We start from the raw sequence: 26,599 nt of genomic DNA, 5'->3' as shown, positions 1-26,599 counted from the left end.
AAATAATATATTGTCGCCACACATTGTACTAGGAACATAAATTAAATGTTGTTAGAGCTGGGACAACTGGGCAAATAAAATGTGTGGGTTTTATTTATAGTATGGATGGAACTATAGGGGATGGAAAGGGAGAAATTGTGTAATTTTTTTCATTTTTTTTCTTGTATTTCCTGATAAAAAGCATGAAAAATAAAGTAATTACTAAACAAGTATCACCCTCAAAAAGCCTAATTTGTGGTAAAAAAACAAAAAAAAAACAACATCGTTTAGGTGTGATAACTAGTGTTAAAGTTATTGGCAAATGAATGGGAGGAGCTCTGCAGGGGAAAATTGCTTCCTTCCTTAAGGTGAAAACAACCTGCAGGCTGAAGTGGTTAAACAAAAAACTGTGAGATTCCAGGAAAGTCTTATAAAGGAGTAGGACTATAGAAACAGTTGTTTATCTATAGATACAGTTTATTTGCAATTCAGGTGTGCTTTCAAAGAGAATAAATGACCATTATACAAATTCATAATAACGTTGGCCACATTGCCAAAGGAAAATAAGACATTTTAAAATATTGTTTATTAAATTAAATTACGATAAACAGTGACATGCAATGAAGAAAATACGATTCACAACATAAAATGTAGATATATACATGTAATCAATTAGTGAGGATTTACCTGCTTTGTTGCCCAATTATGATTAAAGGCATGATGTAAATGGTATGGAAGGTCCAGTCACATTATAGTATACCTCTGACATGCTTCCGCTGCTGGTAAAGTATTCCCTCTCCCCTCCCTGCTTGTAAATCTTCTATCTGTACTCGTTGTACTTCATGTGCAGCACGTTTTATCACAGTAGCTAGTGAGGACTGGAGGATGGGGGAACGGCTAGCCATATGTCAGTTTTTACTGCAAACAGTTTTACAGTAAAACAGTCACATGATGGTATCGTATTACAAGACTGAAATCAACTCTATAAGTATATTGCATTGTTGACATGAGCCCCAATTACCTCAGGGAAAGAGGCAATTAGGGCTCATTTTTCCCCCAAAACATTAATATTAACTGGTTCTGGATGCTTTCTGTTGAAATCTACACCCTGTATGGAGACTCCTAATTCTGCCAAGGTGGAGATTTCAATATCCCGGCTCTGTGCACTCTCGGCGGGATCACGATTCCGCCGCCGCTACACTAGCCTGTCCAATGACAGCTAAGTTCTGTGCACTGTTCCTTATGAGGCTAGAGCCTCATAAGGATCCGGAATCAGTTAAAGGCCATAGTTTTGTTTTTATTTAAACTAGTGACAGATGTACTTTAATGACCCATTTCAAAACAGAATGTTAGATAATGAATTCAAGTAATTAGCCAGAGCAACCCCAATTTTTGTAATTCCCGGGTCTATAATAATTACGAAGGTCCTGGCATCGGTAAATAACAGCATACATAAGACAATGGATGCATCATTTCAGATCGCAAAAAATGTGTTAAATAAACTGGTGCTTGCAAAGTGCTTTAAATAAAAATGCCTGTAAACATATTTGTCACTTGTAATCAATTTATAATTTTTTTTTATGTTTAAATACAAAGATTCTCCTGGGTTTTTTTCTGGTGGTGTTCAGGCTTGTAGTTGCATTCCGTTTTGTACTCCGCTTTGTCCTCCGCAGCACTGGCAGCAGGAGAAGCACTTCAAACATGACAGGCACTTGCAGTCATCGAGGCAGCTGCAGCACTGTAGGCAGTTGCAGCTCTCAAGGCAGCAGCAGCTGTCTAGGCAACTACCGCACTGTACGCTCTTACAGCAGTTCATGCAGGAGCATGGAGACTGTAGGCAAGACTCACAACATGAACTACAGGCAAAATACTGCACAATGGAATTCAAGCACTGTAACAAAAGGGAAAAAAAGAGAAGAGAGTGTTAAATAAAGGACTAAATAATAAATAAATACATTTTAGGACTAAGAGTGACATAATACAAATTCACCTTGAAACCCAAATTTTACCTTTTTTTTTTATAGACAAGACAAATAACATTTATATTGCGCTTTTCTCCTGGCGGACTCAAAGTACCAGAGCTGCTGCCACTAATTTGGTTACGTTAACCCAATCACAGATCTCTGAAGCATTGCGCCAATCAGAGAACGCAGAATGTTTCTGCAAAATTTTCATTGTAGATAAATTGCAACTGATTTAGACTCCGTTTTTCTAATTTCCGTTTTCTGATTTCCAGTTTTTCATTTTTTTGCATTCTGTGATGCAAAAAATAGCTAATAAAATACTCCTTGAAAATCATAAATCGGAAAAATGGAAAATCGGACTTTGGCATTTCTGACAATTCCTATTTGGTAGCCTTGAGGCTAGCAACGTGTTCTGTTTCTACAGAGTGAAGAGTAGGGATGATTCATGGCACACGATGAAGCGGGATGGGTAAGGAGGAAAACAATGCTCTGGCTGAGCTCGGACGAGGTATCTGGCACTCCCAACCTCTCAGTGACATGCTAGGGAGGTTCTTGGGCTGTTGCACACACATTAGATTCGCCCACCTTAGCTGAGAACCATCTAGTGTGTGTACAACGCATAATACTGACTATTACCGGAAGAACGTATATTTAATGACATCAGCACCCAGTATCTCTGTAACTTCTTACTGTTTTAGTATCTAGCTTTCCTAGTTGATAACCTCTCATTATCCATGTTTTTATCCTGCCTGCCTTTACTTTAAAGCACATCTGACCTTAGAGGGATACGGAGGTTGCCATCTTTATTCCTTTTTAAAAATTGCAAAATGCGGTCCTATAAATGCCCTTATCGATGTACTCAAATCATAAAGTATAATGTGTTCGGTACGATGCAATTGGTATCTATATCAACTAGCAGTCAGAAAGATTTTCATACACATGTTTGGGGGTCTTTGCTGATCTCCCACCTCCCCCTGTTTTGCAAAAATGGGGAGGGTTGTAGCTAACGCACACTACGTGTAGTATAAAATCAATTGTCAGTCACCATTGTCTAATGGCTAACGATGTAATCAGGAGGCCCTCTAGCAAGCATATAGCAGATATAATGCAATGCCCAATACAACATAATGATAATATAGCCAACTTGAGAACTGACACTACACAAAGGATGCACAATATATACTGTGACACTATCCTCAACATATTTCACTCCAAATGGCTTCATCTGGAAGTGCAAGAAAGTGTACGGTGCAAAACAACAAAATTATTTACACCCCCCCCCCCCCCCCCCCCCCCCCAACCAATTGCAGCAATTTCCCAGCAGTGTAACTGGCATTGTTTAAATAAATATGGCAGCCACCACATCCCTCTCAGTTAAGGAGTACTTTAAGGATATTAAATCAGTTTGGTGTGAGCATGAGGAGCAATGTTCCCCATGAAGGAAAAAAAACTGTGAAGGAATAATGTTGCCTGATGCCAGACCTGGACCAGTCTCCTGCACATTCCTGTCCAAAATGTGAAGAATACTTGGTCAGCTGACAACAGAGGTTAGTTGACCTTTGGTGGTTGGTAGACATTAAGACTCACTTGCTATTTGTAAACCTGCACTCCACCTGCAAAAAAACATGATTATTAAAATATTCAGCACAAGCCAATTAATTACTTACTGAATTCTCACAACAAAGGCAGGAGATCAGCATGCCAATCAATCCGATTGCAATAAAAATCCACTGGATGATCAGGATGGAGAAGACAAAGAGATACATTCCTTTGTGGCAAGCCCTCTCTGAGATATCGTAGACTCTGAACACCCATACACTGCCTGTAAAAGACACAAGATATTAGTCGGCTGTAATGTAGCCATTATTTGGCGTGCTAACATTAGTCTGCTACATAATAAACATTTATTAATATTTAACATTAGCCATGAAACACTTATTCAGTAAAGCTGCCCACATGCAAAGATTAATAATGATGCAAAAACTGCAGTAACACTTGGAAACTAGTGATGAGATGTGTATTGATGGCTACGCATGAGGAAACCTCAAAACCTTTGTAACCATACTTCCTCCCTTCTTCCCTTCCTACCCTTTGGAACTCCCTAAAACACTCAATCAGAGTTTTTTCTCTGTAGCACAATTTGCCCCACAGATACACCTTAAAGGACAACTGAATTACATAGTTACATAGTTACATAGTTATTTGGGTTGAAAAAAAGACATACATCCATCGAGTTCAACCAGAGAACAAAGTACAACACCAGCCTGCTCCCTCCCATATCCCTGTTGATCCAGAGGAAGGCGAAAAACCCTTACAAGGCATGGTCCAATTAGCCCCAAAAGGAAAAAAATTCCTTCCCGACAATCAGATGGCAATCAGATAAAATCCCTGGATCAACATCATTGGGCATTACCTAGTAATTGTAGCCATGGATTTCTTTCAACGCAAGTAAAGCATCTAAGCCCCCTTTAAATGCAGGTATAGAAATTGCCATAACTACTTCCTGTGGCAAACAATGCATTCCACATCTTAAAGAGTAACTGTTAGCCCCCAAATTGAATTTTAAAACACTATTGCAATGTTTTATTTATTATATAAGTGATCCAAAAAGTCAATGCACAAGTTAAAAATCAATCTAATTTTGTTACTATCTAACCTTTTCCCCCAGCTCCGGACTAGTGATGGGCGAACACCTGGATGTTCGGGTTCGGGAAAGTTCGCCGAACATGACCGAGATGTTCGGCATGTTCGGGCCGAACCCCGAACTTTCCGAACATCCAGCTTTTGGGGGCCATATGGGGTCGCAGGCATAAGGAGGGAGCATGCCCCGATCGCGGGGGGGGGGTCGGAAATTCCCCCCACCCCCTCCGCTAGCGCTCCCCCCTCTGCCTGCTTCCCCATTCAAAAGTTTAAGCAAAGTACCTGTAGTGGATGGCCTGGCAGTGGGCGGCACTGTGGAGTGAGGAGGAGGAGTCCGGAGAGTGACGAGTTGAGGGAGGCCGGGCAGCGGGCGGTTCAGCGGAAGTACCCTTGTGGTACTTCCGCCCTTTCCCTGACCTCACGCCCGCTGCCCGGCCTCCCTCAACTCGTCACTCTCCGGACTCCTCCTCCTCACTCCACAGTGCCGCCCACTGCCAGGCCATCCACTACAGGTACTTTGCTTAAACTTTTGAATGGGGAAGCGGGCAGAGGGGGGAGCGCTAGCGGAGGGGGTGGGGGGAATTTCCGACCCCCCCCGCGATCGGGGCATGCTCCCCCCTTATGCCTGCGACCCCATAGGGGGGCAGTATTCGGCCGAACAGGGCCCTGTTCGGCCGAACAGGGGCCCTGTTCGGCCCTGTTCGGCGGCCATTAGAAGTTCGGGGCGAACCCGAACTTAAAAGGCCGAACACCATCAGGTGTTCGGCCGAACGCGAACATCACCCGAACAGGGTGATGTTCTGCAGAACCCGAACAGTGGCGAACACTGTTCGCCCAACACTACTCCGGACGCAAGCCGCATATCAGATGCTATAGCATGCAGAGCATGCCTATGTCTGGCCGACCCCCCTCTCCCCCCCCCAGGACCAGGTGCCAATATATTCTCCCCACCGCAGCTGACCGCTCTGACGCGTAGAGAGAGCGGCAGCACTTCCAGAGCAGCACCGCAGAGCAGCCAGCGCCGTGCATCTCTCTCACATGTGATTCTCTCACATGTGACTCGGCGGCGGCTGCTCTGCGGTGCTGCTCTGGAAGTGCTGCCGCTCTGTCTCCGTGTCAGAGCGGTCAGCTGCGGTGGGGAGAATATATTGGCACCTGGTCCTGGGGGGGAGAGGGGGGTCGGCCAGACATAGGCATGCTCTGCATGCTATAGCATCTGATATGCGGCTTGCGTCCGGAGCTGGGGGAAAAGGTTAGATAGTAACAAAATTAGATTGATTTTTAACTTGTGCATTGACTTTTTGGATCACTTATATAATAAATAAAACATTGCAATAGTGTTTTAAAATTCAATTTGGGGGCTAACAGTTACTCTTTAATCACTCTTACTGTAAAGAACCCTTTCCTAAATAAATGGCTAAAATATTTTTCCTCCATGCGCAGATCATGCCCTCTAGTCCTTTGAGAAGGCCTAGGGACAAAAAGCTCAAGCTTTTATATTGCCCTCTGACTATTTATACATGTTAATTAGATCCCCTCTAAGGCGTCTTTTCTCTAGACTAAATAAACCTAGTTTATCTAACCTTTCTTGGTAAGTGAGACCTTCCATCCCACGTATCGATTTTGTTGCTCATCTCTGCACCTGCTCTAATACTGCAATGTCATTCGTGTAATGAAGTGATAAGAATATGAAAGCTGCCATATTTATTTTCTTCTAAACTATTTTCTTTTATACAATGCACGACTCATCCATCTCGCACAACTCATCCACCGCTCCTCCCGCTTCTCCAGCCCAATTCCCCTGTCAATCCCTTCACTGGCTGCTAGTTACACAAAAGGTACAATTTAAAATCCTGACTCTCACCTACAAAGTTCTCCACAACCTAGCTCCTTCCTATCTAAATCAACTTATTTCCAGATACCATCCTACATGCAAACTCATCTCTACTAACAACATCCTCCTGTTTTCTTCCCTGGTCACCTCTTCTCATCCTGCTTACAAGACTTCTCCTGATCCTCTCCCCTCCTCAGGAACACTCTCCCTCAACACATCCACCACTCATCCACACTTACTCTTTTTAGGCGCAATCTGAAAACTCACCTCTTCAGGCAAGCATACTCTCCTACCTAGGACACTTTGCCCACTGACTACCATTTCTGCCACACAGCTTCCCTTCACCTTTAGACTGCAAGGTCTTTTGATCAGGGCTCTCTTCCCCTTTTGTCACACAATGCTGAGTAATATGTGTGCAAACCTCCCACCCCTGTGTAAAAATGTCATTAATTTGTTCACTGCATCAGCTGTTATCCACTCTTGTCTTGTATGTACTATATATTAATCATAATTATAATAATTTGCTATGCCTGGCAGCGTAGCTGATCGATTTGGCTGCAGAAGTGTCTGAAAAACGCCAGAAACAAGCATGCAGCTAATGTTGGCAGATCTGACAATAATGTCAGAAACACCTGATCTGCTGCATGCTGGTTCAGGGTCTATGGCTAAAAGTATTAGAGGCAGTGGATCAGCAGGATAGCCAGGCAACAGGTATTGTTTTAAAGGAGATAAATATGGCAGTCTCCATATCCCTCTCATTACAGTTGTCCTTTAAGCACAACTATGTGTCTTGTTGAATGGAAGCTGTCCTCTCGGAAAATCGAATCCTTTCATAAACGATTGTTATTGCAAACAAAAAGAGTATCACATGTCTTCTCTTCTGTTTAAAATGTTTCTTACCTGCAATAAACCAGGCAAACATGAAAAGTCCAGTCAGAAGCATTAGGATTCTCCTGACCATGGGAAAGAAGCATTCCAGTGGTAGATAAACCCAATAGGAGAAATAGAAGGCTCCGGCTACAATCATATATATTGGGATGTATCGTTCTACTGGACAGTCATGTAAGTGTATAGCACCTGAAGATGACAAAAGTGAGACACACCATCAATTTATCAATGTAAATATCCCAGCAACACCTGCATGATTCTGGTAGGAAACACACATCTCAAAAAATGAGTTAATAGAACAAATAATATTTTCAACTCTTACCTACTACAATAAACGCCACACCTATCGCCGTCCAGAAGAAGAAGAATAAAGTCTCTAGCACTGAAACACAAACAATGCATCATTAATTAAGCATCTACACTCAATGCAAAGTTATCTTACAAAGAAAAGAATGTTTAAAAAATTGCATCTTCCATATCATTTCCACGGTTGCTGGTCGTTTGAGAAGACAACTTCCCTGAATGTTACAAGCTTTGAAGGATCTGTAGAAACAGCCTGTTCCGTCCTTGTGATGACCGTATATCGTTTTGTAAGTTTGGAGAATTCTGTCATTTTGGGGGTGCACATTTTCATCCTTCCCTAGAAGCAGCGTATATTAATGACTTGGTGGCTCCCAACCTATTATTAGGACACTGGTGCTTGATTAATAGCCACAGATCATACACCTGATGTTAGTAGAAGGCCTCAATGCACAGATTCAAAACCAGTGATGAGCATGATAGAAGGTTATTATGGGTTAGGGTAAGAGGTTATGGTTATGCATCCCTTTACGACAGTTAGTGTTAAAGGGACTCCGAGCAGTGCAGAAACTTTGGAAAGATGCATATCATTTTAAAGCTCTCTTTCTCCTCTTTCCAATGATAGGTAAACTGCCGCCCTACGCCTTTTAGTTTTCGCTATTTTCGCGATTGAAATCGCAGCCGGGGCAATTTCAATCGCGAAAATAGCGAAAACTAAGAGGCGTATGGCGGCGGTTTATATATCATTGGAAAGAGGAGAAAGAGAGCTTTAAAATGATATGCATCTTTCCATAGTTTCTGCACTGCTCGGAGTCCCTTTAAGGGATAGGTTAGGAAGAGTTCAGATTTACTGGCTAAGGAGAGAAGTTTAGAGTTGGTCATGAGAGAGGGGTTATGCTATGTTAGGAGGGAGGTTAGGGTTACCCTACTCCTGAATGCCAGTGTAAATTCAACTATTAAAATATATGGTCATTTTACACCAGGACATTTGTTCGCAGTACGAACCCCTTGTAAAAAGGCTTATGTCTTATAACAGCTAAGTGAACACAGAGCTGGGACAAGGTCCTCCAGCACCCAAGGCTGAGACACCAAAGTGCGCCCCTCCATCCCTTCCACCCCAGGCATCACACATTGATTGCTGTTAGACTCAGAAGCGCCACAGGGCCCACAACCTCCCCAACACCTTAATATCTAATTATCTGGCTTGCAGTCACTGCCATGTATCCCCTTTTCTTATTTCTTTCTGCTTCAAACACAATTAGGAATGACAGCTGAATGAATTGTGCGTCCCCTCCTACACTGCGCCCTGAGGCTGGAGCCTCTCCAGCCTATGCCTCGGCCCGGCCCTGAGTGAACATGTTACAACAAAACCATTGCATGAGCGGTTAATGGGAGATTATAGGTGCTCTAAAGTAGACAAAATGTATACAGAAGAATGGTTGAAAGAAACACTAGTCCTAGACTGTATGCTTGTATGCTAGGTAGGGTCCGTTACTCCTCATGGCATGGTTTGTACCTGTTCTGAATGTACATTTTTAGTTTGATTTTTATTATTATTTATGGGACAGTTCTGCATAAATTTGGCATTTTATAAATACTAGATAACAACTGTGAAGCATGGTGGAGGGAACTGGACATCATGATGAAAATATGATTCACATGTAAGATATCAATTGACTTATATTGAATCTAATATATACAATCCTAGTAATACCTTGTAAACCTTTTTTTTAACAGTAACAATTTCTTTATATTTTATGTTTGAATAAAAAAAAATAGCATCAATACTTACATCTTTTGATGGTAAACTGACAACAACTACCACAGCCTGCAATAGAAAAACAGTAGTATATCAGAAATATTTTTTTTTTCTCTTTCAACATTTTTCCCTATCTTATCACTTCTTTTTATTCATTGCCTTGATAGTCATTTATGTATCTGTTGAACTAACTAGCATTCTAGCATTTTTTTATAACTGTAACAGAAAACACACTTGTAATAGTTGTTATAAGGCAGATAATATTGTACACATGAGGTCATACTTAGTAACCCTCCCGCTGAGTTTCTGTATCAGTGAATGGAGCTCCAACAAGACATGACCCTGGTCTCCTCGACTGATGTCTTAGTCCCTTTAAATTGTAAGCTTGCAAGGGCAGGGACTTCCCCCTAGTACTTCTTGTTTCTGTTGTATTTTATCAAATGTTTCAGGTTTTTTTTTTTTTTTTTAATGCCTCAAACTACACAACAGTTGTATTTATTAGTACTTGTTTTGCTGGTTGTTCTGATTGTCCTGTGTGTTGAACTACTCAATTATCTATGCTCTTAACTATTGTCTGCTTTGTACTATGTACAGCACTGCGGAAGATATTGGCGCTCTATAAATAAAAAATAATAAGGATAAGCAGACACAGACAAGCAATAAGAAGAAGACTTGTTAATTAAACTAGACAATGCCATCACTGTAGGAATGGAGTTGCAGCCTGGACAGACTAGATCACTCCCTACCATCTTATGGGTTGTGGATGAAGATGACAAATTAGAACAACACACGTAACAGTAGCTAAAAATGGTCTCGTTATTTCCAAGTCTTTGTCTTGCTCATCCTCATTTTCTGGCCACACCCTAGGAAATGTAGGCAATCATGTCATAAGAGGGAGATGCCTGTTATAAGGGAATTTAGGAATGACTGGCTTGTATTTCCTGTTTGTATACTCTGTTTTTTCTTCATTAGTAAAGTGCATTTACAGTTTAGTTGAAAGCAGGGGCTTAACTAGAACTCACGGGGTCCCTCAGAAAAAACATTGATGGGACCCCCACCATAAAAACTTCATTCTTTCTCCCCTCTTGGTGACCCCTTCAACCTGGTTATCTGTCTGCTAGAAGTCATATTACATGTGTAGCCATAACATATTGGCATTATATAAATAATAGATGACAACTGTGAAGCATGGTGTGGGAAACGGGATATCATGGTGAAAATGTTATTCATAGGAAAGATATACATTTAGTTTAAATTGTATCAAGCATATACAACACTTATCAAATCTTGTAAAAAATATAATTTTTTTTTTAATGACTTGACATTTGAATTAAGAAAAGTCATGCTGATTCTTTTACTTACTAAGTAGTGATTGAAAACAACCACAGCCACAACAGCCATCTGCAATACAAAAAAATAATAGCATATCAGAAATAAAACTTTTTTTTATCTATTTCCACATTTTACAGTATTTTTCTTATCTCTTTACATATTTGATAATTATCTATTTTTTTTTATTTTTTGCCTTCTAGGTATGTAATTATCTGCTTATTTATCTGTAAAGGTGACCACACACAATACAATAAAATGATCCAATATGTCAATTCAATAAAAATGATCGCTTCTACAGAAACATAGAGGCCCAGTTCACAGTGCTCAGTTGCGTTGCAGAATAATACTGCATGTCAACTCACTGCCCATACAATTCTTTTTTTCTTTTATAAAGAAGATGGGGAGTGTTGGATTTTTCTCATCATTTTTTATAAACATGTAATGGATTAGGGTAGATTGTCAATTTTTTAATGTATAGACCCAATCAATTTTTTCATTTTTTAGGCAGGATTTACAGTGGTCAGTTGCATAGCGCATGGGTTACAATGTGTGTGAACTGCAATAGAGACTGGACATAGACTTTACTGCAAAGCCTGCCTGCAGCGAGTTAGAATAACACAATCCATTACAATGCAGTTCTGTGAACTGTAGAATTGTATGGCCAGTTAGATGACATGCAGAACACAATTGACCACTGTGAACAGGGACTCAATACTTTGTGTTTATAGTTGGGGTAAAATTGAACACATGTGTGGGGTCAGATTTAAGAAATGTTACAATCAATCCCAAAAAATGATTGTAATTCTGTAATTGAAAAGACATTTTAAAAATTGTATTGTGTGTGGCCACCATTAGTTGCCTTTTTTTAATTTATATTAGATAACACAATTGTAAGAGCTGTTAGAAGGCAGGTAATGATGGCTGTGTCTAGGAGAACTCATGGAGAAGCATGTGATCAGTTTGGTCAGGTGATAGATATACAAGTCTTTGATTTGCCAGTCATGATCATGTGTTAAAGCAAATCAGAGCTTTGCAAATCTATCAGCCATTCAAACAAATCACATGCTTCCCCATAAGTTCTCCTAGGCTTGACCATCACTAAAGGTAATTATGTACACATGTGGTCAGTGGCATACCTAGGGCATTTGATACCCGGTGCTGGGTTTTAGATGCACCCCCCCCCCCCCCAAAAAAAAGGAGTAAGTGCAGCCTGCTAAGCGTGCCACAGTGGGGAATGGTAGTAGCTTGGTTATGCATAGGTATGGGGGGAGTTGGTGTTAGGTGTAGGTGGGGAGGGGGGGTGTTAGGTGTAGGTATGAGGGGTAGGTGTTAGGTGTACATATGTGGTTAGGGGTAGGCAGAGTCTAAGTCATAGATGGGGTGGGGGTACCTCAATCAGCAATGCAGACTTCACTTGCAATACACTGCATACACTGCAATCGGATGGCTGCAGGGGGACTCTGGTGTCACCCCCTGCCATGGTAACACCCTAAGCCGCACACTCCTACCCCCACCCCCTTAGGCCACCACTGCATGTGGTCATATGTAGCCCTCTCCTTTGCCTTCCCCTTGGTCTTGTTATCAATAAATGGAGTGCCAGCAGTACAGACAGTCTGAAAAGCACTAAGAAGCAGACATCAGAAATGTTTTATCAAAGTTAAACAGAAAGCGCCAACAGTGCAGGAATGAGGTCACATCAAGTGTCAAGCCTGGACTGACGGGATCACTCCCTGGCATCTTATGGATTGTGTATGAAGATGACAGAGAAGAATAATAAATATGACAGCCAGTAAATGTTACAATTATCCCCATTGTTGTTTGTTTTTTTACTCATCCTCATTTCTGACCACTCCCCAGATGATTTAGGCTACAATATCATTAGAAGGAGATGCCTGTTAAAGGGAATCGTAGGAATGCCTGACTAGTATTTCCAGTTGGTACACATTGCTTCTTCTTCATTAGTAAAGTGCAGAGGCGATAATTAAGGTAGCAATACAGATGTGTTAACCTTTGCTATACTCTAATATGATCCAGCTCAGATTGATGCTAATATTTCTAACTTGCATGCAAATGTAATGCAAAATGTATTCAGCTCGGAACTAGGGCAATCAAAACTGACAGTAAGTGCATCTGGTTCATATCCAAATTGCATAGCATCTCAGAGCAGGATCATCCACCAGGCCACCTAGGCAGGTGCCTGGGCCATAGTGGTTGTCAAGGGGTCCAGCTGCTACCGTCTCTGCCCTCTTTCCTCTTCAGCTTACCAAAATGAACATAAGGGGTCTGGAATATGTTGGTGCTTTATAAATCTATAATAATCTTATTAACTGTCTCTGGTTGTAAACTCTTTACGCCTAATAGCAGATGGTGTTTTAATAAATCCAGGCTACTTTGTTGTAGAATCACTTGTGATCTCTGATGATGTGTGGTTTAGAAAAGTGAAATGGAAATAGTGCCAAAAACTAGGTGAAAAAAAAGCACAGTGGGAGGAGCCAGCCTCCCCCCATAACCCAGACCACCATAGCCCACGATCCTCTGCAGGAGGGCAGAGAAGCTACCTTCATGGTGACATGTCTCTATAATAGGAATAACTAATAGATGCAGCATGTACCACCTTGTCATTTAATGCCTTTTAAGCCAACAGCAAGCAAAAAAAAAATTGCTCAAAATAATTTTAATAGTACTTTTTCACCCACTTTTAGGTACCTTTTCAATTGTTAAATGCTTAAAGTGAACCAGAGACGAAGCACCCTCATGTATTTTAAAATATATGTCAGTGGGAACATTAGAGAAAACACCTACCCTGCTCTCTGTTTCGTGCTTCACTGCTCAGCCTGCTTGTTAACAGCCCTGATAAAATCCCCAACTGAGCATTCAGTCTGGCTTTGCTCAGGAATCATTATAGCTGAGTCTGTCTTCTCTGGTGTCTTTCAAGCCCACGCCTGCCCCTTTCTGGCTCTGCTATAATGACGCAGCTTTAATTCCTGAGCAAAGCCAGACTGAATGCTCAGTCGGGGATTTTATCAGGGCTGATTAGAAGCAGGCTGAGCAGTAAAAAATGAAACAGAGAGCAGGGTAGGTGTTTTCTTTAATGTTCCCACTGATCTAAATGGTAAAATACATGAGGGTGCTTCATCTCTGGTTCACTTTAAAGAAGAACTATAGTGAAAATAGCAGGTGATCTGTACGAAATGTTCGTCACTGAGAATTCTATGCTCAGAATTCTATGCTTGCTTGGCAGTTGTAAAAAGCCATTATTTCCCACAATGCAATGAGGCTCACGGACAGCAAACTGTCAGGTCCGTAGTCATAACATCACACTGTATGTGTGTGTGTGTGTGTGTGTGTGTGTGTGTGTGTGTGTGTGTGTGTGTGTGTGTGTGTGTGTGTTAGGGGGGGGTCACCACAATTTTAGCCATACAGCCCCTCCCCCCTCTTCATAGTATTCAAAATCTGTCGGCACTCATAGTAAATGAAAGTGGGAAAACTGGACAATCGTTGGCCAATCAAAATTAGATTTGTGTATGCGCCCTTTGCTGTGCTTTGGCTGAGAAAGTAAGTAAACATTTTAGCTAACCTTATAAAAAAAACCTTATTTAGGTTGTAAATGAGTAAAGATTGAATTCCCCTGCAACTTTTGGAAATCATAGCTGACTTTAAATGAAAACGGCAAAGTCATTTGAATAAAGTCCAAGAAAAAATCCCGCTGCACCAGGTGATGGGATATAATCAGAAAGACCTTTATAAGTAATCCAACATCAAAGTAGCTAGCTATGATTAAGGAGCCGTTGCTCCGATACGCGTGAGCCTTTTTTTTGCTACTTTGATGTTGGATTACAAATAAAGGTCTTTTTGATTATATCCCATCACCTGGTGCAGCGGGATTTTTTCTTGGACCTTCTGGAAACTTGACTTGAACTTCCCTGCTCCCATGTGTGTTATAAACGTGAGTGTAGCAGCCTTTTCACCAGTTTTGTCATTTTAATAACTTGACATTGTAAAATAGCTTGCGTGGCACTGCTATCAATTATAATAATTTTTAATGAAAATGGAGTTATGCTTTAATAATATGCTGGAAAGCACCTCGAGACAATGCAATTAAACAGTTTAGCTTAATAAAGTGTCAGTAGAATATTTGACTTACCACCTTCGCCGCTTTGTTGAATAACTTCTCCACCCATTCTGCTTTCTGTAGGACACTGGTGCTTTTAGCTTCTTTACTACAGAAAAAAATTAAAAGTTAGTGTGACAAGTAGCGGAGTAAATCACAACAGCGTATTCTTATTTCCTACCACTAGATGGCACTACATACCAGTAGATGGCAGTAGGTCATAAACAGAAACTGTATACCATTGTATGCAAGAGCATATAGCAACAAAGTCTAAAGAAGGATTATTAGCCAAAAGCTTATTCTTTTTCTTTCAAGTTAGCCAATAAATGGCATCATTCTGATTCAAAACTTCTTGTGTTTGCTGATGGCTACATCACAGTATAATACTCTACTACTACATTGGGGTCAGTTTTTGGAAATTTGCAAGATAGTAAATCGTCCGACGAAGGCTTTTTATAAACCGAAAGCTCAGTTTATTCATCTCTAAGTTAGCCAATAAATGGTATCATCCTGATTCAAAACTCCAAGATAGTAAATGAAATAGCATTAATCCTACTACAATGCAATATCATAGTTGCTTTTGCTGTTAAAAACCAGGACCCCAAAATTTAAATTGAATGCATATAGGTATGCCCCCACAAAATATTTACCTTTCCAGAATTAAGGAGACAACCTAAATAATATATATATATATATTTGTAATCTATATCTAAAAGTATTTGCTGTGAAGTCTTATCTATCAGGGAGAGTCATTTGTTCTTTTTATTTTTTGTTGTTGTGTCATTACCAGTTAAGAATCAGTATTGTTTATGCATGAGAGTTGCCTTATCTACTACTTGAAATCATTGCTGATAAACTCAAAAACAATCCAATGCCAAATGTCTTTAGGAGAAGGTGAAAGTAAGCAAAAGGTTTTGCCTAATGTCTGTATTAGGAGCAATGGACCCTTTTGTTATCAGCACTGAGTTCTGGCATTAAATACAGACAGCCTCTCTGGGGCCCTTGCAACCTGAGGCAGAGCTGAACTTAAGAAAGATGCAATTATAACTAAGTAAAAGGATATTAAGTCATTCCATGCATGGAAGACTTACCAAAAGTATTTATAATGGAGACTCAGGTAATGACACACACCTGTTCACAACTTGTTCTCTTTAAGCAGGGTGTGTGCAGAATGATGTCAGTTAGTAGATTACAAGTAACAATTTACGTCATATCATCTCATCTCTGTGTTTGTACATCCCAGATAAATCTTTATACATTCTGAGGCATGTTTTTGTTCTTCTCTACACCTGCGCATTGATGCTGGGAAGATCCATAGACATGAAATGCCCCAGCCGCTAAGGTTTGCTTCTAAGGGTGACACGCCTTTTGTAGCTTGAAAGGCCCAGTCACAGCTTACTGTATTGATTGTTGTCACACATGAAATGGTTGAGGGGAAGGTTAACCATCATCCCACTGGCTACCAACTTTTCACCACAACTCAGCAAGATTATAAAGCAAAAAGATTATCTGTCTCATTTCTACATTGTTCACATTGGAAACAAAAGTTTTAAAAAACTATGTATATACTTTTCATACCCATTAAGTTCACAACGTAAACCTATTCAGTTTATAAGTGGTTGCAATTCATAAATACTGTATTTTTTGGACTATAGGACTCACTTTTTCTTCCCCAAAAGTGGGCAAAAAAACTCACTGCGTCTTTTAGTCCAAATGCAGAGAGTTCCTGACTTGTGCACAGCTGCCAATACAAACCTCCAACCCACCGCAATTTCAGGGACTCCCTGTACTGTGCCCATGCAGAGGAGGACACTGGACAAGTGGAAGACACAGGGGGCACAAAGGGGCATAGAGGAGGACACAAGGGAGACACAAAGGGGCATAGAGGAGGACACAAGGAAGACACAAAGGGGCATAGAGGAGGACACAAGAGAGACACAATGGGGCATATAGAAGGACACAAGGAGGACAAAGGCAGACACATGGGGGACTCAGGAGTACACAAGGGGGACAGAGGAGGATGCAGGGAGACACAAGAGGTACAAGGGGGTATGAGGTACAAAGGGGGCATAATCCACAAGATGCCACTTCACCAAGGATGCACCAGGTTTAGTATATATTTTTTACCCGGGTTTTTGTCCTCTAAACCTAGATGCACCTTATGGTCAGGAGTGTCTTATAGTCCGAAAAATACGGTATATGCCAACTTAGTAAATACCTATAGAGTAAAACAATGATTCTGTTATCTCTTTTATGTTTTGTTCCATCTCCTCCTTACTAAACCTCCTTTCCTCTAAAAATATTTTAACAATTTTCTGTCTCAAGTGTCCTGGTAGGTTTCACTAAGAATGAATTTGAATAGGTAGCTGCAGTATCACACCCAGCCAGCAGGTGATGCTACAACACAAGCTCACACCAGAAGATGGTTCAGGGGAAATCAGCAGTGATGCATTGTGGGAGACATCATATCCTCACTCCAACCTGAATAATCCCAAATAGATTTTTTTTTTTTTTTTAAGAAGGCAAGCTTTTGTTTTTCAGGGGGAAATGCAACAGACAGATTATTGGCTCAGTCTAAGGTACATGAGGAACATCATGTACGAAGTCTATGCAGCTTCTGAGCCAGTAAATAAAAACCAGACCAGTATGCAAAAATAATCAAAGGAGGTAGCAATTCTTTTCACAGAAATGCAAATGTACTGCTTTAAAATAAGGAAGCAAATGAGCTGATAAGTAAAATAATAAATCTACGAGTTAACACTGCTTCCAGTGCTCTGATTCCACAGGTATGAAACACAAACAGCCCACATCAATGACAGTATCATTGCTAGAGCATCACAAGCCATGAAAGGGCACAAGTAATCCAGAATAGGTGCCCTTCTAGAGGACTGATTAGCTGGGTCCAGGCTAAATATCCACAGGAGGGACCAGCAGCAGTTTTTAAATACCTCGGGTTCTCCTTCTGCATCCAGCACAGCATATAAAACACCTACACAAAACCAGTACCTTATAAGATCTTCCGAGTAAGTCCAAGTGCCTACAGTTCCAAGGAGAAATGATAACCTGTGTTAAGTGACTTGTATTTATATTAATGCATCAATTAACACTCCTCTAATTTAGGAAGGTGTAACTCCTCTGGCATGTCAGCAATCGGTAATTAATTCATTTACACAATTCTTGGTCACATCATTTTTGTGTGAATGATCCTATGAATTCCATATGCCAAGCAAAACACATGCTGATGGATAGAGTCACCAGTAATATCTATCACATGGATAGGAATAGATCACTAACGTGCCAGAATGGATGCAGCATGTGACGTGTCAAATTAAAAGGGATTGATCATAGTTTCTAAGACAACCACAAATTTGAAATTGGGATTAATATTTATTTTCATGCTTTCTGTTACAGACAAGGGCTTAATTACATTGGAAGCAGTATCAACCGCCACAGTACACCAAGTGGGCATGGGGGTCTTAAAAGGAACACGAGGGGCTCGATTAAAAAAAGGGTGCTAACTTAGTTAGCACGCCTAAAAGCTTTTATTGTTCGAGCGCAAAGAAATGTCGCATCGGGTGCGCCTAAAAAGTTGCACCGGGTGCGGACCGAAACGTCACATGGTGTGACGTTTCGGGCACACCCGGTGCGACGTTTCGCGCGCACCGCGCAGTTCTAAACTTTGCGCAAGCTAACTTAGCGTGCGAAAGTTTGCACACCCTAAAGACCTTCGGGCATGCTAAGGGACTTTTCACAGGCGTGCTAACACTTAGCACCCTTTTGTGAATCAAGTCCGAGGTGCCATATTCATTCCCTTTTAGATAGTACCAGGTCCCTGGCAGTCCTGCTGATCTTTCTGGTCAGGAGTAGGGATGCACATTCGGATTTTGCGGAATTGAAATTTCCCAATTTCCGATCGGAACTCTTAAATCGGAAAATGGAACTTGGAAATTGGATTTCTGCAGAAATACTGCATTACTGCAATTCGTTAATTTTACCCCAATCACAGAACTCGAAATCAATAGACCAAACAGAGAATGGAGAAACAGTTCAGAAGTATTTGGCCAATCAGAGCATGCAAAAAATGACAAAAAAACACTACTCGGAAATCGGAAACCGATCGGCAATTGGATTTCTGTAGAAATACTGCATTACCACAACTCAGTAATTTTAGCCCAGTCACAGAACTTGGAAGCGTTGGACCAATCAGAGAATGCAGCGTCAACCCGCAAGTATTTGGCCAATCAGAGAATGCAAAAAAATGACACAAAAAAAACTACTTGGAAATCGGAAACCGATCAGAAATCTGTGGAATTGGTAATCGGCATTAGCGGAAATCGGAATTTCTGCAGAATCGGAAATTGACATTTCCAACCATCCCTAGACAGGAGGGTCTAAATCACAGACCTGAAACAAGCACGTGTTAATCTTATCAGATTTGTTATGCATACTTGTTCAGGGTCTATGGCTAAAAGTATTAGAGGCAGAGGATCAGCAGGACAGCCAGGCAATGTGCTTTATTTAAAAGGAAATAAACATGTCAGCCTCCATATCCCTCTCACCTTGGGTTCCCTTTAAAGAAGAATACTAGCCCCAGGGCCGCATTTACCATAAGGCAATGTAGGCATGTGCCTACAGGCGCAAGATGATGGAAAGCGCCTCCCCCTCCTTCCCTATGCAGAGTACCGAGCAGAGCGTAAATGAGAGGTTACTCACTCGGCTCTATACATCCACTGACGAGCTCTCCCTTCAGTCAGGGGCACCTCTAGCTACTTAAAGCGGTCTAAAGCTGGATAGTGTAATGGTTAAGGGCTCTGCCTCTGACACAGGAGACCTGGGTTTGAATCTCGGCTCTGCCTGTTCAGTAAGCCAGCACCTATTCAGCAGGAGACCTTAGGCAAGTCTCCCTAACACTGCTACTGCCTATAGAGCGCGTCCTAGTGGCTGCAGCTCTGGCGCTTTGAGTCCGCCAGGAGAAAAGCGCAATATAAGTGTTTGTCTTTGTCTTTGTTTGTCTTTAACACCCAGAATTTCAACTTTGCTTTAATAGATTGCTTACAGCTTAAAAACTATTATGCCAGAATTTTTTTTTAAGCTGAAATTCACTGAATAGTTAAAACTCAGCATTTTAGTGTTGTATTCAGCTAGAATTCCGCGTCTGAGCTGAATTTTAGATACAAATGTATCATGTTTGGAATGTAAATAAACCTCTGAAAAGCCTGTCTGGGAAGCCCTCTGTGCTCTCTCAGAGAGACTTTTGTTTATTTACATTCCAAACATGATACATTTGTATCTAAAGCTCAGCTTGGAAGCAGAATTCTAGCTGAATACAGCACTAAAATGCTGAGTTTTAACTATTCAGTGAATTTCTGCTTAAAAAAATTCTGGCATAATAGTTTTTAAGCTGTAAGCAATCTATTAAAGCAAAGTTGAAATGCTGGGTGTTACACCGCTTTAATACTGAGATTCCTCTAGCTATCTAATACTTGGGGGCACCCCTACCTACTTAATACTGAGGTTACCTCTGGCTACCTAATGCTAAGCGACACCTGTAGCTATGATGGGGAAGGGAAGTTAGGAAGAAGCGACATCGGGGCCAGCCAACACACTTGCAGTGCAGTTCAGACAGGGTTTGTAGGTTCATGGAGGGCAAGTCTAGGTTGCCAGGACATCAGTGCCTATATAGGCTAGTGTGATTTAATTCAGGCCTGACTAGCCATGTCTGGCTGCATAATAACTACCAGTACTTATGTAGTGAGTAATTATATTCAGTTTAAGGCCGTTTAACAAATTAGATTCTTTTTCTAGCAATGATTTGCAAGTCATGAATTTCCCACAAGCAGGTTAAAGAAGCATGTGATATAGATCCCTTACATCTAAACCTCTTGCTTTCACCTCAGTGCAGTGGAGAGTCTCTTGTAGCTCACTGTCTCAGATTCCTGAAGTTGGGTACAGGGTCTTCAGACACAGGGGCTGATTCACAAAACTTATTTCATGAATGATCTCATGTTACTTAATAACTCATGATGTATCTCTCCCAATCTGTCTTAACATATGATTCACCTCTCCTTATCTGACTTAACTCATAATTTGTCTTTCCTTATCTGACTTACAGCAAGACACAGAACATTGACAGTGACAAGACACTGAACATTGATATTGCGCTTTTCTCTTGGAAGACTCAAAGCACCAGAACTGCAGCCACTAGGATGTGCTCTATAGGCAGTAGCAGTCTTAGGGAGTCTTGCCCAAGGTCTCTTACTGAATAGGTGCTGGCTTACACTGAACAGGCAGAGCCGAGATTCGAACCCAGGTCTCCTGTGTGAGAGGCAGAGCCCTTAACCAGTACACTATTCAGCCGCCGTTATCCAGTCTTAACTCCTGATTTATCTCACCTTGGGCCTGATGCTTGAATGCCCGGTAAATGTGCACAGAGAGTGCCAGTACTAACACTAGGGACGCAATAGGCAAGTGGAGGTTGTTAACAGGCTAGATTGGTAACCAGCGCTAATTACGATTTATCAAAATTTCATGTAATTTTCATAATTCCAATTATGATCGTAATAGAAAATTTCACATAATTACGACTATGGGGTTCATTCATTAATGTGTTCCGCGTTGTTCAGCACGAGCAGGGATCAGCGTAGTGAGCCAACTTTACTTCGCTGGAACTACGCGTAGTTTTATGCAATTACGCTTCGCCAAACTCCAGCTTTGAAATCAAATATTTGCTTCGTATGCATTTCGTAAACCATGCGTTAAAATATGCAATTATGCGTAGTGTGAAGCGTAGTGTATGCGGATGTTTATGTCCGTATACATAAAATTTTCTGCATTAATTCCTGCGCAAATGCCTATACCAGGACCCTTCTATGCGTACATTCCCCTTTCCAATGCGTACATTTGTAAGCATACAATCGTACACGGAAAAATAGATGCAAGTAATGCATTAGTAGTTCACTACTATTAGCATTGCACATGTTAACTACGCGTAGTGGGCGTAAGCTATGCATAGCGGTACTTCGCTACGCGTAAATTCGTAAGCGTAGTTTTATAACTTCGCCTATGAACTACGATGCGTAGATGCGAACTACGATGCGTAAATTCGCACTACCATAGTTTCTGCTCATCCCTGAGCACAAGATACATTGATGAGTTTGAGTTAACTGTAACGAGTGCACACTAAGCACACTGGCAGCAGCGTAGCGTGCGCTCTTAAGGTGCAGCGCAAAATACATTGATGAATCAACCCCTATATCCATAATTTTGGTAATTACAATCACTTTCGTAAGTACAATTATTTTCGCTTAATTAGGAAAATTAAAATTTCGTGTTACTTCTAATTTTGTAATATCACGTAATTCTTTATAATTACTAAATTGGGATCCAATTGTGAGCCACTCCAGAGGACAGCCAAATGACAGGGCTGTCCCTAGTACAGCGCTGTGCTAAATTGCAGCGCTTTACAAAATAAAAAATGCTGTTTGTTTTGTCCTTGCAGCCTGCCAGCTCTGATCACGGCTGGCAGGATATTTACAGAGCAGAGCTCCGTAATTTAGCGGGGATGCACATGCATCCATGTATGCATTCCCCGCTAATCTCTGCCCACTGCTCTTGATGCCAATACGGATTAGGCGGTCCTGATGGAGCCACTCTGCGACTGCCTATAAGCGTTAGGCGGTCGCAGAGTGGTTAATGGGAAATGATGATGTGACATTACAAATTACAACTAAATGAATTAAAAATTTTTCCAAAAATCATGAATTATGGTTTTACATCATAATTGCAAATTACGATATTATGCAAATGCAAAATGTTGGCTCATCACTATTGGTAACTAGCAGGCATGACTGGAATTAATGGCAGCGCTTTTAAACAGAAGTTATACCTGAATGATCTATCTGCATGGATGTGCAGAGCACCAGGAACTGGACTATATTACACACCTAGCACTCAAAACAGGCAAAGGAGGGTGTTAGCTTCAGTAAATAATGTGTGCACAGATTATTACCTAATAGACTTCCCCACGGCGATGATGGACCCTAACACTAGTCTAGTAATAAAAACATAATGTTCCTTGTGCTGCTAATCATAAATGGTATACACATTTCTTCAAGCAGGCAGACAGACAGATGAGTGCTAGGTGTGTAATATAGTCCAGTTCCTGGAGCTCTGCACATCCATGCAGATTGATCATTCGGGTATAACTTCTGTTTGAAAGCGCTGCCATGTCTCCCGCTGTACAAATTGAACGTAAGTATACTAGTGGCTAGATGCATTCATTGCTTCAAATCTACATTTAAAATTTTAGATTAGAATTAGTACATAATTTGCATCTGTTTTGCATTCAAGGCATGTATTTTGCATGCCTCTCTTAGTTTACATTTCAGGTGCAGCCTTGAGCGCTGTCATTTGTCTGTATGACTGGAATTAAGTCAGTAGTGAAACTCAGGGTCAGGAGCAGTTCAAGTTGGCAATCGGTGGGCTGTGTGCAAGTCGGTATTCTGTAAGTTGATGCAGAAATCAACAGTGCAGGATCAGCAAAAAAGTCAGTTGTCATTAACAGGCAAGGCAATGAGTTCCATAAACTTTTCCCCACCATTGGTAACTGGGGAACGCAGCACATTGCATAACACCAGCATAAACACACACATATGCTCACAAGTTTCAGGCCACAAGCAAGTCTAAAGGTGGCCACTAATGATACAATTTGCTGAACGATCGACTACGAACGATTCTTCGTATGAACCATCGTAAATGATCATTCTCCTAACCAATCCGATCCAATTGATGGTATTAAACCGAAATTCGGATCGATTTCATTAAACTGAACGGATTGGTTAGGAGATGTTTGCCCATTAGTGGTCCCAAATTATCATTTATGATTGTTCACACGAAGAATCGTTCGTAGCCCCATCTCAACGTATGTAGTGGAAATGACCCCTAAGAAAATGGCCTTCCAACCTTGGTGTTGCTGCTATACTCAAGGTCTACGCAGCGGGCGCAGGCCGCCAAAATAAGCTGCTTCGTGGCTTCATATCGGGGCAAACCCAGGATTTTCAAGGGGGGGGGGGGGATTCCTGAAAGGTCTCCCTCAGCCACGCACAATACAATATAATAATATGTTAGGACATCACGCTGGGTACACACAATGCAATTTCCCGTCCGACTGACAGGATCTGCTGATTATTTCCAACATGTCCGATCTGCTCCCAATGGACAAAGGGTCCGATAAGGAGCAGTTTGGATACAGATAATGAGGACAGCCGACATTAGTAATGAAGGGGAAAGTGAAGCATTCACACATCACACAGGGTAGTGTTCATACCTGACTGTTACGTTCCCCAGAGCTACTCCATGCTCTTTTGCTCTTTACACATGCTGCTGCTCCATCCAAAGTCAACTGTAGCCGGGAAAGAAAGGGGACAGTGCTGTGAGCTGCAAGATGCCTGCAGATATTCTTTTGTCTCAACTTGTGCCTGTCCCCAGACACTGCACCGGCCCTGGTCTGAGGTGGGATTTTGGGCAGCTGTAATCCCCCCCCCCTTCATTTGCCTACCCTCTGATTCAAAGGTCCACCTCACAAGCTTCTCCGGTGGATACCTTATGATTCCCCCCATGCAGAGTAGTGTGCCGCTGTGAGGGCATAATACTTGGTTTCGCACCATGCCTACTCTCTAGTGCCGTCAAACTATCTCTCCCCATCCCCGTTTGACATCACTTGAGATGCTGAACTCAAGAAGCTGTCTGGCTGCATGGCAGTAAAGATGCAGCACTACTCTGCATGGGGGAGGGGTTTTGTTATAGTGGTTACACATGTTAATTGGAAGGAGGGTGGCGAGTGAAAGTCCCACTTGTGGTGGAGGGGGGATATGAATGGTCAGACCACTTGTTACGGGGGGAGGGAGCACGGCACGTACAAGAGAAATTATTGCCGATATACGGCTTATCCTGCTTCTGCACAAGTCCCGGTGGCGTTAATTACTATTCCCCCTCCAGGTCCATGTGGATAGTTAGGAATGATGTCATTCGGCTTCCAGCTATTGCTGGCAGACGAAATACAGTGTTTTAACAGTAACTTAAGCTCCATCTTCTGACGGCGCTGAAATTACTCACTGTGCGCCGCTATACCAGTAATTGCTATTACGGTCTATGATGGCGCCAGATCCACCCAAATCTCCTGCAGTCTAATTGACATGCTCGGCATGGCTGCTCTTAATAATGGAGTGGAGAAAGGTGGCTGCACTTGTAATGGTGAGCAGGTAAGGACTGGTGGTTAATGAGATTCAAGCAATGCTGAGTTGATGCAGAATTTTGCACATTTTGTATGTGAATGCCATCAGTTTGAAAATAAACCAGTCAAGTCCTGTCAAGGTGTAATTCAATTGGTCCATTTTCAAGCTGCATACAAAATTTGCATCAACTTTAAAATTATTTGCATCTCATTGACCATCCCTACTTAATAGCCACACTTATTAAGGGTAGCGAGGAGCACAAATTTTGCATAGTCTTAATTTTGCACTGAATGATGTGAAATCGTAATGCAACATTTTGTTAAAAACCGTAATAATTTCATCTGTAATTTCTAAACAGAAATTGTAATTTTTGCGTAATTTTGTGCCAAATTCAGCGGTTAATAGCAGAGCTCCCATACATGCTACTGTCACTATTGTCACCAAAATTGCTACTTATGTTAAGGGGAACAGTCAAATAATTTTTCAAAAAGACCTTGTAGTTTTTGAGAAAATTATGGTAAATTACGAATGGATTACACGAAATCAATTGCATTTACAAATTGTAATTACATATGGGCATAATTGCATAAAATTTACATGAAATTTCTCGTAATTGTAATTAGCTGATTATGATCATCATGATTTGTAATTACATTACACCCCTTTATCGCATACTAAGCAGTTTCTAAAATGTGTTGAGAGCGAAGAGTTACCACAAGCCCAGAAGCCTTTTCTGGCACGTTGTCACCTAATGTGGATCAGAAAGTCAGAAAAAGTCTGACATTTTGATACCCTCAAGCACCATGCTGCACTGTGAATTACGCTCTGGTGGGCATGCAATGGAGTTAGAGCTACAGAAGCAAGGTGGTGCCGGCCCTTCCTCCTGATGCCGGGGGGCCTCCTTGCTGTAGTATGAGGAGGGGGAGACCTTCCGGATACCTGCCACTGCCCCAATCTCTGGATCACCTGTGTGACTAAGCACTGGGGGGATGTGAGTGATCCAGAAGCTGGAAAGGGTTAAGCAACCAATTCCATGGTTGGATATGCAGAAGTCATCGTGTAAAGGAGTAGAATGACCTCCTGGGGCTATCAAATCAGATGGTGAAAGGTTGAAATGTAACATTGATAGTGCACCTTTAATTTAAAAATAAAATGTCGTGGGGCCCTCAACAATGCTCCAACCAGACCTTTGTCCAAGTTGCCTTTTGGCTTTAGCTGCGTAGAGAAAGAAACAAAACATCCGCGCACCTTCCGTCCACTGGAAGGTGCCCGGAGGTTTTGTTTCTTTCTCTACGCAGCTGATGTCATTGATGCCTTTCTTCATACAGTCCGATGTGCACACGTCCCGGCAGCACATGCAGGAAGCGTCGGTGATCTGGTGAGAATGTTTTTGCCCATGCACTCACACTGCTCCATCTTAGTGTAGGGAGTGCCACTCAGATCTGTCTCTTATTGATAAAATAACTGTGTCTTTTGGCTTTAGCCAGCTCTGAAATTTGCCTGCACCTTTTTGATATGTAAACCCTTAGATAACCACTCCCTCTTGTATGAATAAATGTA

General features: G+C 41.5%; 1 protein-coding gene across 1 annotated transcript; it reads right to left on the bottom strand.

Annotated features, from left to right (window-relative positions):
- Positions 1-479: 479 nt before the first annotated feature.
- Positions 480-17,865, bottom strand: LOC137537690 (transmembrane protein 272-like). The gene is made up of 8 exons (XM_068259621.1): positions 17,814-17,865; positions 14,841-14,916; positions 10,727-10,765; positions 9,398-9,433; positions 7,628-7,687; positions 7,318-7,494; positions 3,611-3,765; positions 480-1,870 (listed from the first exon to the last, which is right to left on the bottom strand). The coding sequence occupies exons 2-8, from the start codon at positions 14,875-14,877 to the stop codon at positions 1,604-1,606; spliced, it is 771 nt and encodes a 256-aa protein (XP_068115722.1). The 5' UTR covers positions 14,878-14,916; positions 17,814-17,865; the 3' UTR covers positions 480-1,603.
- Positions 17,866-26,599: the final 8,734 nt, after the last annotated feature.

This window comes from Hyperolius riggenbachi, chromosome 11, assembly GCF_040937935.1.
Source record: "Hyperolius riggenbachi isolate aHypRig1 chromosome 11, aHypRig1.pri, whole genome shotgun sequence".
In the NCBI taxonomy this organism is placed as follows: domain Eukaryota; kingdom Metazoa; phylum Chordata; class Amphibia; order Anura; family Hyperoliidae; genus Hyperolius; species Hyperolius riggenbachi.
The sequence above is the reverse complement of the archived record's forward strand: the minus strand, read 5'-3'. Positions and strand labels throughout refer to the sequence as shown.

Bases quoted from the DNA above. Each gene is read 5' to 3' on its own strand.
- LOC137537690 (XM_068259621.1), bottom strand. From the start codon at position 14,877: ATGGGTGGAGAAGTTATTCAACAAAGCGGCGAAGGTG. The intron at 3,766-7,317 runs GTAAGAAACATT...TGTCTTTTACAG, and splicing joins GTTTGCCTGGTTTATTGCAG to GCAGTGTATGGGTGTTCAGA. The intron at 1,871-3,610 runs GTAAGTAATTAA...CTTTTGTTACAG, and splicing joins GCCTTTGTTGTGAGAATTCA to TGCTTGAATTCCATTGTGCA.